This window comes from Mastomys coucha, unplaced genomic scaffold (assembly GCF_008632895.1).
Source record: "Mastomys coucha isolate ucsf_1 unplaced genomic scaffold, UCSF_Mcou_1 pScaffold11, whole genome shotgun sequence".
In the NCBI taxonomy this organism is placed as follows: domain Eukaryota; kingdom Metazoa; phylum Chordata; class Mammalia; order Rodentia; family Muridae; genus Mastomys; species Mastomys coucha.
The window spans coordinates 15,209,131-15,223,103 of record NW_022196893.1 but is presented as its reverse complement, the minus strand read 5'-3'; the positions used below and the strand labels follow the sequence as shown (position 1 = coordinate 15,223,103).

General features: G+C 52.8%; 1 protein-coding gene across 5 annotated transcripts in view; it reads left to right on the top strand.

Annotated features, from left to right (window-relative positions):
• Shisal1 (shisa like 1) overlaps positions 1-13,973 on the top strand; it is a 68,286-nt gene that overhangs the window by 39,225 nt on the left and 15,088 nt on the right. For 3 of the 5 annotated variants that reach the window (XM_031351442.1, XM_031351418.1, XM_031351451.1), the window contains exon 4: positions 1,467-1,784. In XM_031351442.1, the coding sequence (XP_031207302.1) occupies positions 1,467-1,784 (318 nt within the window). Of the gene's footprint in view, positions 1-1,466; positions 1,785-12,598; positions 12,649-13,973 lie in introns of all 5 variants that reach the window. The other 2 variants (XM_031351426.1, XM_031351434.1) reach the window with 1 other exon arrangement.

The following is a 13,973-nucleotide window of genomic DNA, read 5'->3' as shown; positions in this document are numbered from 1 at the left end:
TGGAGATGGGCAGGGTTTCTCATAGACCACATAGCAAAGCAGGCCCAGGAGATCAGGCCGAGCTCCGTTCCCAGCGCTTGGTCCTTCTGGAGTGGAGGTTTCTAGTTTGCCTTTCTAGGCTGGTCAGCCTCTTCTCAACACCCTGGCTGGCCCATGCCCACTCAAGCAGATGCCCATGGCAGGGAACAGACTGAAGTGGGTGTCACTTGAGCAGTTAATAAACCAGTCCCTTTAAACGGCCCAGTCCCTGGCAAGTTCCGGGCAGCAACCCAGCTGTGGTGGCAAATCTTGAGGCAGCCCAGCCTAGGGGACTAAGACCCCCAACCTGGGGTGGGGGCATCAGAGGCACGGATGTGCCAAGTGATGGGGCCAAAGGAGAGACTGGGCTTCATGAAGACTTCGGAATTGGAGCAGTCTCAAATAAGGGTACCCCCAAAGAGTGGGACAGAGGGGAAGGGGGTGGAGATGAGGGAAAGGCTACCTGGCAGAGAGCTTGGCCTGTGCACAGGCACCGGGCAAGGGGTGGCCAGTTGTGGGCAGAGAGTGGCCAATAGTGGGCAGGGGGTGGCCAGTTGTGTGCTTCAGTGCCCAGCAACATAAATAGACAGCCAAGCTTGCAATGGGTTGGGAATGTTTGAATGATTAAATCCTAAGGACTCTTGCCACCTCTGCCAGGAGACTGCAGCCTCTAGTGGGGGAACAGAGGGGCAATGGGGTGGCCAGAGATGCGGCTTGGCTAGCAGGATGATTTCCTAGCACGCACAAAGCCCCAGGCTCCATTCCCATCGCCTACTCACCAAGCACTTGCCATCCCAGCATGCTCTGGAAGTGGAGGCAGGAGCATCAGAAATTCAAGTTTATCTTTGGTTTACATAGCAAGCTCGAGGCCAGCCTGGGCTACATAAGGCCTTATCCTTTAAAAAGATAAAGTAAAAAGTCACGGAGATTAAGATTTCTATGTGGTCAGAAAGAAAGCTGAGCTGAGGTGGGAGTCATGGACAACTGGGTAGGGAGTTCTGCAGAGGCTCTGAAGGTGTTGCACCCCTGCAAGAGGTGCCCTGGAGTTCTGAGGCACATGGGGTATGACTTGGTTTTCTGTTTCCTCAAAGCCAGGACAGGCCTCTGGCATCTGCCCTTGGCCAGGAGGGTAGGAACAGGAGTGTCCCAGGGGCAGACGTGGTAAGCACAAAGCCAGCAGAGAGCTTGGCATACACAAGGAGAATTGGGGCAAGGTAGGGCCCCAATACTCGGTTTAGGAAAGTCAGAACTTTCGCAGAGTGCCTATTAGAGTCTAGCCTAGAGCACAGGGCAGGTCCAGGGCAGTGGACAATGGAGTGGGAGGGAGACAGGGCAGGTGGGGGTAGAGCCTAGTGCCTGAAGTTCGTATTTGTCAACCTGTGGTAGATGCTGGCAGTCAGGCCGGGGCGTCTGGGAGTGTGGCTCAGTCTCCGCTTCTCTTTCCTCAGCAACTACACGGCACTGTTGGGAGTGTGGATTTACGGCTTCTTCGTGCTCACGCTGCTGGTCCTGGATCTGCTCTATTATTCCGCCATGAACTACGATATTTGCAAGGTTTATCTGACGAGGTGGGGGATCCAGGGACGGTGGATGAAACAGGACCCCCGGCGGTGGGGGAACCCTGCTCGAGCCCCTCAGCCGGGACAGCCGGCCCCACAGCCGCAGCCTCCCCCTGGTGCCCTGCCGCAAGCCCCCCAGGCCGTGCACACACTGCGGGGAGACACGCACAGCCCACCCCTGATGACCTTTCAGAGCTCATCTGCCTGGTAAGTGTCTGCAAGAGCAGCCAGGGTGGAGACAGCACTCTATCACTACTACTGGGTTTGGACCACAGGTGACCTAGCTATTTGCTGCCCCTAATGTTCGTCGAGGAGGACTTAAAGCCACTCACGTGTGGCAGCACATGTGTGTCTAGAGGAGGAGCCAGAAAAGGCAGGTTGTCCCTTGAGTTTCCTAGTGGCCAAAGCGAAAGGGGAAGTTGGATGGTTTTTCAAGTTTTCATGGTCTCGTCAAAGGAAAGAAAGCTAATCAGGGATGGGGAGAAGAGTTTTCAGTGTGAGGTCAAGAAATAAATCTAGATCTATCCTTTAGTTCCTTTGCCATACATATCTGCAGGTGACTCAGGCAGGCTGTCCCATGGGAGCTCAGAAGAGAGAAGGATGCTGGCAAGGGAGGTGACATATCAAAGGCTTGGCTTTGGGGATGGCCAGGTCTGGTTTCATCTGGTTTCAGCTATCATCTTCGCTCTACTCCAGTATGATGTTGATGGAGAGGGGGTGGCAGCATTGCTGCCCAGAACTGAGGACTTTCAGAGCAGGTGTCTCACGAGGTCAGCTAGCCCAAAGATGGAGATAAGCATGGCCTTGACTCAAGGTCATGGGTGGGCGGGGCCTGGGGCCTGGGTGGTAGCCGTAGTCAGATTCTGAACACAGCATCCCTGGCGGTCGTAGCCCAGAACCCAGCCTTCAAGATCATCTTGATCCCTCTTGCTGGTGACCTACACCTCCTAGCACAGTGACCACTGGGCTCTGCAGGGGACTGGCCACCTCCTAGCACATTGACCACGGAGCCCTGCTGGGGACTGCCCATCGCATGCTGGCCTGTTTTGTTATGTCACCCTTCGACCTTCCAATCCCTGTGAGAAGCCAGGGCGGTGTACCTTCCTTGGGTTATTCTGGGACTGCCTGGCGCACAGTAGGCACACAGTGCACCTTTGCTGCTTCTCCCGGGAGGAGGTACAGGCGAGCTTGTTAGCCACTGCTGGAGCAGCTCCCAGGTAGCGACCTTTTCAATAATGAATGGTGTGAATAATTAATCAGATGCACTTAAGAGAACGAGGAACTGCCTGTCTATCATCCAGGCGACAGCCACTGTCTGTCTTTCCTTGGACGAGCTCTGGGCTGACTCCTGTGGTAGGAGGTGAGGGTGAGGAGAGACACCATTCAGGTGGAGGGCAAGACCCAGACCCAGGGAAAACTGGACAGTGAGCAGTCTGTTTACTGTAGCTAATGGTGAGGGTCCCCAAAGTATACATACCATGTCTGTGTCACAGACACCCAGAGCCCACTGGCCAAGAGGGCCTGGTGGGGTGCCTATGGGTACCCTGGTTTTAGTTGGAACAGGCCTCCTCCATCCTTTCCCTTGGGGTCCCTGCCTGCTGCCCAGGCAGACGTTGAAGGTTATCAGTGTGTGTGCTGGAGTGTGTGCCTGCCTGGAGGCCCACAGTGCCTGGACATGTACTAAGACCCCCACCTCTGCTCCTGATATCTGGGGTTATCCGCTGTGAGCTCTGTGTCTGTCTCAGTGTTCCCCCTCCCCCACACCGGTTTTCACCAACATGGACATATTATGCACCTACTGTATGCCAAGTATCATGCTGCACCTTTGGAATATAGGCATAGAGGAAGTGACAGGGTTGTGGCCAGAGCTTGGAACTGTACAGAAGCTAGAGTTTATGGAGTCTGAGAGCAGGTGTTTGTCTGGACATGTGGGGCACACATACTGTGGAACTCAGCTGTCTCTGCCCTCCTGGTTTCCTCTTCAGACTAGGGAAGTTGTGCCTGAGGCCACTCGGTTACCCATTCAAAACGTGGCTCAGAGGCCCACGTGTGATGTTGTCGGGGAATGTTCTAGCTACTGGCCACATTTACTCACCACCTCCCAGTCACTTTCTGTCCTTGGATATGCCATGACTTTGCATGAAGCTTCAGGGTATTTCCCCCTCCCCAGAGGAGAAACAAGGGGGAAAGGTTGGGCAGTCCTGTGGGACCTCCTCCTTTGCCACCCCAGGGTCCCCTGGGAGACTAGAGGGGTAAGGTACAGGACTTTAGAGAACATCTGAGCTCAGCCCATGGCTTCTCCCCTCTTCATCCTGACTTGCGTAGAAGACCTCTGCATCTTGGCTATCTGATTCTCTGGCTTCTATGGCACATTGACCTCTAGCAGAGGAGCCAGGTCACCAAGAAGGGGATGGTGGCAGACCCATATGTCACCTTGGGAGACTTGAGGCCACGTGATCAGCTGGGTCGGGCAGGTCAAAGGCTTCTGCAAGATGGGGATCCAGGTAGCTATGGGAAGTCTTGGCTGCCAGGGCTCTAGGGTACCCCTGCCCTGCTATAGGGGAAACAGGAAAGCTACACCACCACTGGGGCTTAATAAGTGACAAGCGCCCTAGGTGACCCCTAAATTGCCACTTCTGCAGCAGTACTGAAGACTCCTGGGGCTGTAGCACAGCCCTGGCCCCTCAGGTCTTGTGAACAGTCTCTCGGCTCATTACCCCATTCATCTCCCTCTTAAGCAATATGGCTGTCTGCTGAAGGCAAAACCAGGTGCCAAATTAAGCCACCAGGCATACAGAGCTTCAGCCAGCTCTATGTCTCTAACTGAGTTAGGGAGTAGTGGAGCCCGGGTGAGCTGGAGACTCGCTGCCTTCCTTGAGTTTGACAGAGGAACTTTTGTTCCAATTCTCAGCCTCTGTCTCTGTTCAGATGACGGAGACTCCTCCATTCCCTGTGGCCTCGGTGCCCTCCACGCCTTGAATCTCTCCTCTCCTTACCTTCCCGGGGCTCTGCCTTCCTCAGGCAGAAATGCTCCGGCCTCCTCCTTGGCTGCAGATGACAGCGGCCACTGTCCCCAGACCAGCCCCTTACCCAGGCTTCTAGGTTTCCTCTCCGACCCTGTGCCCTGCTGATGGCCCCAGCAGCTTGTCTTCCTGTGGGTTCTGGTGGTTCCAGGCTCTCAACCCATGGTGGGGCTGCCTTTGGATCATAGCAGGTGCTCAGTGGGCATGCTCTGACGGTGCACCAGGTCAGCCGATGCACAGGCACAGGGCAGGATCTGGCTGAGCGTGGTCACCTTCAGCCCAGGCCCCCAGGGCCATCTGGAGGGAGCTGCTGCTGCCCTTCATGAAGCTCAGCATATCTGCCTCTCTGCATCCCATGTGTCCTGTGACAGGTGGAGAGAGGTCAGTTGTCATGTTGCCACCCCATCCTTGTCCTGGTAGTCATTGGCACATATATATAGGGAGATATACATGCACACACACATATATACATATACACACATACACACACACACATACATACACAAATACACACATACACACACATACATACACACATACACACACACATACACACATACACACACCCCTCACACACACACATACACACACATACACCACACCCCTCACACACACATACACATACTCACACACACACATACACACACACCTCACACACACCATACACACAAAACCACACACACCACACACACACATACCACACACACATACACACACACACCATATACACACATATACACACACCACACACATCATACACACACACATACACACACATACATACACACATACATACACACACATCACACACCACACACATACACATACACATACACACACACATACACACACATACATACACACATACATACACACACATCACACACCACACATACACACATACACACATACACACACACACACACACACACCTCACACTCTTCTCAGCTTCACTGGAACTTCGCATATATATCATCAGGGTCCCAAAGGTTAAATTGTCCTCACTTCACGGATGGGGAAACTGAGGCTTTGTGTGGGCTTGGGCCACGTGTGTGCCGATGGCAGAGCTGAAGCACAGGTCACTTGGATCTGCGTCACCAAAAAGCCCACCCCAATATGTGCGGTGGCTCCCAAAGCTCCCTGGGCCCCTCCTGGGCATCTTCCAGTCAGCTCCTGCCCCCAGCAACAAGCGGGTTCACTGTTCTGTCACCTCCTAGTGGGCCTCTGAGTCTTGTGCCTTTTCTCTGTTTCCTCCCCTTCCTCCAGGAGAGGGTGTTTCAAACACCTACACAGCCCATCTACTGGGTTCCCAGCTCAACACTCGGCCACTTATGTCTGCAGACAAGGAAACCAAGGCACATAGCAATTGGGTAGCTGGCCCTGGGTCAGCCAGCAAGTCAACGGTCAGCACTTGAAGGCAGGTGGACTGATTCTAGCCAGACTGGCAGAATGCTTGGCTGGCTGGCTGGCCATCTCGGTCTTGCCCACACTGCCTGTCTTCCTGTCCCTATCCTTTGGGCCTGGCAGCAGAGTGACCCTTTTAAAATAGAATCACAACCAGCTAATGGAATCAAAACCCTCTTCGCTTGCTCACCCAGCACAGTGGCCTCCCCGCCCCAGGGCCTCAGCTCCCAACCTAACAAAGCACTTCACCCAAGTAACCTATGGGCTAGCTCCCTTCCTCCCGGCAGGTTCTCCTCACCCCTCCCCTCCACCTCCTCTGTACCCCCACACCATCACACTGAACTCCCTGTGCACTCTTTGATGTGTTATCATCACCTGGCACTGTGTCTGGTTTCCTGTTTGGTGTCTGTCTGTCTGTCCCACTGGAAGAGAACCCTGGAAAGCTAGACTCTACAGAGCTCCGGCCCTGAGAACAAACTCCTAGCTCCTGGTAGGCACGCTGAGTGAACAGCCTGTGTCTCCCGGGATGATGTGTTGAAGGCTCCCTACGAAGGCCAGCTCAGTGAATGAACCACAGCAGGCTGAGGTGGCAGAGCCTCACAGCTCCTATGAACAGGGCCGCTGACTCTTCCCAGCACCTCCACAGCATGAGTGTCCTCAGGCCAGTCCAAGAAACTGAGGTCCAGGGAGAATCACAGCGGAATTCAGTATGGCTGATGTCTGAGCCCAGGGCCTGGGAATGTAGGTCCCTTCTCTACTAGGACATCTTCCTCCTGAGTTACCTGGGATGCCTGGCTCAGGCTAGGTGTGTCACTAGATGTGAGTGTGGCTTCCCGGCCTTACCCATCCCTGAAGGGACTCCAAGGGTCCCCTAAACCACAGGAAGTCTAGGGTTCCAAGTAGCCCCATAAAAAGCTCTCTCTGACTTGGGGCAGCAGTGATCTGAATTCAGCCTGGGCTCCTGCTGTTGCTGCCCTTTTCTGAAGGCTGAAGAGACCTGACGGATTGTCCTGGTTTGTGCTTGGCCCAGCGCCAAGGTGGTTTCTAGCATGCAAGGTCCCAGCAGGAGGAGCCACCCACCTACCTCCCCACCAGCCCACCTACTCACTCACCCAATACCTACCCACCTGCCCACCTACCTGCCCACCCAACTACCTACCTACCCACCTACTATCCCACACACTTAACCCACCCATCTGCACACCCTCCTGACAGTCCACCCAACTAGCCAATCACCTGCCCCTCACCTACCCTCTCGTCTGTATGTCTTCCTGCTAGCCCCTCCCCACCACGGGACGCCAGGTTATGCAGTCATGCAGCCCGCATGCTTATTTCCAGTTAATTTAATCCCTCACCCCCAAACACACACACACACACACACTTCCTGGTCAGATTCCAGCAAACTTGCAGGGCTGAGAACAGCTTTCTCAGAACTGTACTTGGATTCAAACACACCCACATCTTGGGACCAGTGGAGAACCTCAGGCCAGTCGTTTAGTTTCTTGGAATCTCTGTGTTTTCATAGGTAAAATGGGTACAAACCAGATTGCCATGTGTACTCCTAGCGAGGATTCCAATGGTCCAGGTATGACCAGTTTCCCAGTGAACTGGGGCTATTATTATTGCTGTTATTTAATTAATTAGTAGTTAATGGTGAGGGGAGGCCACGGGCCCCACCTGGCTGATGTTTTGTTTCCTCCAGTCCCCTGGGCCTGCTTTTTTTGCCCTCCCTAAAAGGCTGTGTGGGATTCTGCATTCCAGTTTTATTCACAGTAAATTGGCCATTATCATGCGAATTTCCTTAATGTCTCTAAACATCATTTTAGCATCTACTGGGTTGTGAAGTTCCCTCGTGCTGGCATTAACTTAGTTCCCCACAGAGCGACATTTAAGACAGCTCACACTTCTCTTTTTTTTTTTTTTCTTGCCGAGACAACTAAGAATGGTAGCATCAAGGCTATGGGAAACACGAGTGCATGGACACCTCACTGGCTCTGGCCTCTCCCTGAAGTGAGTCGCTTCCTCCGGGTGGGCTCCAGGCAGGAAGAAGCCTGAGCCTGGGATCACAGTCAGACCGCTCCATGCACAGCTGCAGGGTCTGGTGGCACTACAGATGGGCTCGTGATGCAACTCTGGGGTGCCATCTCTTTAATTGTCATGGTGTTATTATTAATCCATTCTGTCTCCTCTCTCGGTGAACCTCCCGTCTATTTTACTGTGCCTCTAAGACCGTTGATAATTGTCTCCGGTTCCATAAAATAGCATTTATTTCTCAAACCTTGCTTCCTTGGGGTTCTCCTCCACCCCCTCTTACTGTTTACTGAGTACATTTTTAATTAACTTTCAGTCAAGTTGCTTTTCTGGAAAAAAAAAAAACAAAAAACAAAACAAAACAAAACAAAAAACAGGCTTGCCCGGAGTGGCACAGCACGGTGTTTCCTATGCGTGTCCCACATGCGATAGGGGTTCCCTGTCCCATGCCAAGAGTGGCCAAGAAGATAGTGGGAATTTGGGAGCCTCTTGTTAAATGACAAAACAAACAAACAAACACAGTGTATAAGCTGGTGACTAAATACACTGTAACAGACAGGGAGAGGGAAGCCCTTCAAAACTCCTAGTTTCTTGTTATGTTTCTGTGTTGACTGTGACTGTGCTCCTGGGTTAGGGAATGTATGTGCTGGTCCCTCTGGTCTGCCCAGGAGATATCTGCAGGATAGGCTGGCCTAAGGCATTACTTCTGCATTCAGTAATGATGAGCTGGGGTGTTTATGACTCAAAAGCAGGCAGCATATGCCCACCGAGGATGCTGGGACTCAGCCAGTGTAGGGGGATTCTGTTGGCCCCTGAGGACATGGTGTCCAGTGCTTACCAACTCCTTCCTTGTCACTAGGCATTTGGACTCCAGTACTGGAATGTCACCTCAAAAAGCCTCACCTTTGCCCCTTGACCTGTGACCTCTCTGGGAACAAATATGTCTCTTCCATTCTTGTTTAAAAAAAAAAAAATAACATGCCTGCAGGGTCACCCCCAGACAGGCAGCTGTTGGCCAGCACATGGGGCCACCATTGTTCTAGAAAGACAGTTCATCAGCTCCAGGAAATGGGAGAGTTGAAAGCAGGACTGGCCACTGGTTCTGTACTGCCAGGTCTTTTGTCCCTGACGGGGCCATCATAGGCTCTTCTTTACCAGCTTCCCATGCCAGCCTGCTTCCATGCCAGCCTGACTGGTGCCAAGGGTTCCAGAGACATCACAGGACCCTCACTTGGACAACCAGTGCTTTTTGAAGGAGGGACAAAGCAGGCAGAGCTCAGAGCCTTCCGAAGCCACCGCTGACTCAGAGAAGGCCCACACTGACCTCCGCCTGCTTTGCTTGGAAAAAATCAATGCCTTCCATCAAGGGCAGACACACCTTAGAGACAGTCAGGGCAGCCATTTCGGAAGACCATTCCAGGGTGACCTTGACTGAGCAGGGAGGTCACAGGTGCCTCTTCCAGTCTCAGTTCCCAGCAGACTAAGTCTCTGAAAGACCAGCAACCTCTCAGCTGGCTGGGGAGGGCAGCTCTTGCTCTGAATTCCTGCGTCTTTGAGGAAGCCTCTACTTGCCTACCCGGGGGAAGCAGGGACTTTGAGAGAGAACAAACAGGTATGCTGGGAGCTTGGGAACTTGGCAACAGGGCATCCATTTCCCAGTTGGCCTCCCTCACACAGGCCTGAACTCTGATGTGGGGGGGCTGATGTAACCCAACCCACACACGTGTATGGAACTTTCATTCAAGTGTCCTAACACAGACATTGTGTAAGTAGAGCTACCAGACCTATGAGTTGTTAACCAAGAGGCATTTCATAAAGGCCAGGTAGGACCCTCCATAAGGGGAGGAGACATCCCTCTACATCCATGACAGAATCCCTATCATCACTCTCTGAGCCACAGCAATCTACTCATGAGAAGGACCCCAAGAAAGGCCACACCCACCTGCCCCTTCCCACTCATGTGAGTTAGAGGACATGTCCCACTCCAGATAGAAATAGAGGACAGCTTATGTCATTGCTCCTTCACTCACATAAGAGAAGGGACCTGGGGTTGAATTTGTTGATCCATTGGTCCTTGCATGTTTGTACTCCAATATCTACTTCCTCAGTCATGCCGGCTGCCACTGGCTGGGTTTCAGAAAGGCTCAGCGGCTGGAGCTAGGTGTCGTGGGTCTGGGTGGGAAGAGCCAGGATGCACAGCTATGCAGGGCCCACAGCCTCCATTACTCAACACCCCCTGCTCCAGCCAAGTGACCACCTGACACTCTACCGGAGATTTATGGAGACAAGAGTCTCCTCTAATCCAGGGATGCTTGGCTGATACTTAACATGGGGACAGGCCTCGCTTCCACTGCCCCTCCCAACCTCCTCTTCCCATGATCTCCTGATCTGAGCTGCCCAATGGCCTCTCTGGGCATTTCCTGACCAGTGCCCTCACAGTGAGAGAGGTGACACCCATGTAAGACACCTTATTACGTAGGACCGAGTCAGGGGTCAGAGGGTATAATAGAGGGCTAGTTGACACTCAGTCAGAGAAACACAAGTCTCCCTCTTGTAATCACTGTGTCCCTGCCTCTACTATGCCGCTTCTGTGTTTCTAAGGATGGGTGTCTTTGTTGCCTCGCAGAGCTCCAGTCCAGATGGGTCCTGATCGATACACACATGTAATGGACCAATACTCTGTCTTCCTAAAAGCCATTAGTCAGTCAATGGCAATAGTGTGTCTCCAAGCTGACAGCAGGAGGAGGGGGCAGAGCTCTTTGTGGTGCCTGGAGACAAGAGCCCAGAGTCCATTAGTCTGAGAAATCTGAGCCTCCAGGTGGGGGTTGGGGAAGCCAAGTACCACAGTGGGCAAGTGGCACCAAGGGGAGCAGTGACCATGCCCAGGCTGGGTTGGGGCTCCAAGGGCTGCTCTGGAGTAGATGGGACCTGAAAGAGGTAGGCACAGGGCAGGCAGAGAGCACAGCAGACTCCAGAGAGACTTGGGCATGGCATAGTAGGCCAGTGTACTGAAGACTGGGCACTCTGGTTCTCAGGAGAAAAGAGGAAAGAAAGGTAGGATGGATCCTCAGTAGACAGGACAGGCTGCAGGTTAAAAAGAGGTATGCGATGCCCAAAGAACAGCTGGGTCTCCAGCAGGCATGGAAGCCCAGCAGGGATGCTGGGTAAAACCCATAAAAGATGGCTTGTCTCCGGCTGTTTTGGCAGCAGTGAACAAGGATGAGGGGTGGTATCTGTGTCTATCTGTCTGTCTGTCTATGTTTGTGTCTATTTGTGTGTGTGTGTTTGTGTCTGTGTATGCCTGTTTGTCTCTCTGTGTGTCTGTGTGTGTCTGTATGTGTATGTTTTGTGTCTGTGTCTGTCTTTTTGTGTGTGGCTATATATGTATGTGTGTTCTGTGTCTCTGTGTATGTGTATCTGGGTATGTCTTGTCTGTGTGTGTTTGTGTGTGTGTTCTGTGTCTGTGTGTGTGTGTGTGTGTGTGTTCTCTGATTCATGGTTGAATGTAAGCAGCATGTGGGTGTCCTATGGGTTCTGTGAGACATAGTATGTCCTTGTGTACCATGCAGGAAGTGAATGTGTTCACATACTGTGCTTGGAGCTTCTCTCTGTGCCCCACCCCTATGAGAGGGCACTAGGAGGGTGTCCTAGTTTGCTTTCTGTGGTTGTGATAAAATACTGACCAGGGCAACTTGGGGAGGAAAGAGTTTATTTGGCTTACTGATTTCATCTAGGGAAGCCAAAGCAGGAACTCAAGGCAGAAGGTTGAAGCAGAGACTACAGGAGACTGCTCCTTAGTGGCTCACTCCTAGCTTGCTTCGCTAGCTTTCTTATACAGCCCAGGCTTATCTGGCTAGAGATGCCACCACCCACAGTGGGCCGGGCCCACAACAACTGGCAATCAAGAAAATGCCCGACAGACATGCCCACAGGCTGCTCTGATCTGGGCATTTCTTCAGCCGAGAGTCCTTCTTCCCAGACAACTCTACGTTTGTGTGAAGTTGACTGCTAAAGCTAACCATGACAGAGTCTGTGCTGGACCTCAGTGTCTACCAGGTTAGGCCGCAGAAAGCAGAAACAGGTCCCATCTGCACCCAGGTTTAAAAGAATGCAAGTAGGACTAGAGGGACAGACAACCATGGATAATCGGGGAAAGGGATGGCACCCTAGGGGCTGTAGATGTATTCCACACTATTCACAAGACATAGGCCTGAGACTGGGATGCAGGTCAGGGCTGAGGATGCACAATAGACCTGATCCCAGCATTTAGTACTGCTCCGCAGCCATAGCAAACTCCTATTCATCCCTCAGAACCTTGGTGAGGACATTTCTTTGATGGGGTGATACTTCTGCAGACCTCTCTCCCTGTATCCACTGCAGTAAGAGCCCTAACCACTTAGTCTGTACCCTGTCCAGAACAGGGCATACCTGAATCATCAGAGTCCGTCGGGCCAAGACAGAGTCCTGGGCAGGAGTGGGCACCCTATTCTACTCTCTACCCTTTCTTGCTATTTGACTGTGAGCAGCCGTGACCCTCCATGTCTCGGTTCCACCTTTCCACAGAACCTCCTGACCTTCCCGGGCTGCTGGAGATGCTAATGGGACAAGAGTGGGTAAGTGGTTTGAAACCTTTGATGCAGGAGATGAAGGAGTCTTGATTCCCGTGGGGCGGGAGGTGGGCAGTTCCAGACAGAGGCCTTCGAGGGAAGGGCGGCACTGAGAGACAGCTGATGTAGAACACGGGTTTCCTGTTAAAGCGGAGCCATCAATTATTGACCAGCGTGACATTAAAAATTAACAGCCAGGATGTGTGTGTTAAAAGGCATGAGCCTCCCACGGCAGAGAGAGAAAGGCGACAGGGAGGAGGGTAGCAGGAAAGATTGGAATGAGGGAGCTCCAGAGCACACAACCTGCCTGTAGCCCCACTCCCGAGCCGTGCTGCCCACCACCCCGTGCCAAAGAAACGCCTGGCCCATCCCCACAGAGGCTCCCTGGCCAGTAGGACAAGGACATCCCCTTCAGCCTCCGCAGTTTCCTCTGATAGAAAGGACAGGGATCGTGTCAAAACTCCTTGTTTTGAAGCAGAGTTTTGTGTAGCCCAGGCTGACCCTGGATGTCTGATCCTCCTGCTTTCCCATACCCACTTTATGATGTTCTGGGCATGGAACACGGGCCTTCAGGCATGCTGAGCTAGCCCTCTAGCAGCTGACCCACATCTTCATCTCACACATTAGATTCTTCACAGTAGCACAGTGTCCTCAGGCAGAGTAACTGGACCCCCTCTGCCGACAGCATCATCATTTGTGGGGCCACCCCATTTCTCTGGGAGACCCAGTGGGGAGAGGAAGGGAGCCAGACCCTGAGTGAGGAGAAAGGAAAGGATGCTGCCTGACCCACCTCATGGTGGGAGTCCTTCCTGCCGTTTAATGCTACTTTAGTTCTGAAAGATCATGAGCACAGCCAATATCAAACAGCCAAAGAGAAGTTGGCTGCAAGAGGCCGCCATGTCCCCGGCAGAGATGTGTGCAAGCCAGACTCACTCTCCTGCACACCAGCCTCCTTGCTTGTCTCTTTGCACTGAGGTCACAGCCAGTCTGTCCTGTTGGGTGACCCCAAGTGACGCTTACTAAGGCATTTGCTACTGGACACACACACACACACACACATTCCCCTCTGGAACCTGTGTTGGAACCAATGGGCTACCCTACCTCTTGCTGCTTGAACTTGAACCTGGAAGCCTCCTTGCTCCAGGAGCTGGAGTCTTGTGGCCACCAACTTGGAACCCTTTGAGTGATGGTGGCACCAGCCGCTGGCTTGTGAAGGTCATCCTGTCCTTCAGAGACTCTCCCTACTTACATAGTATCCACGCCCAGCCCTGCTGAGCAGATCTGAGGGAGGAGGCTCGTGGAAGCAGGTGACAATAGCTAGTTAGGGAAGC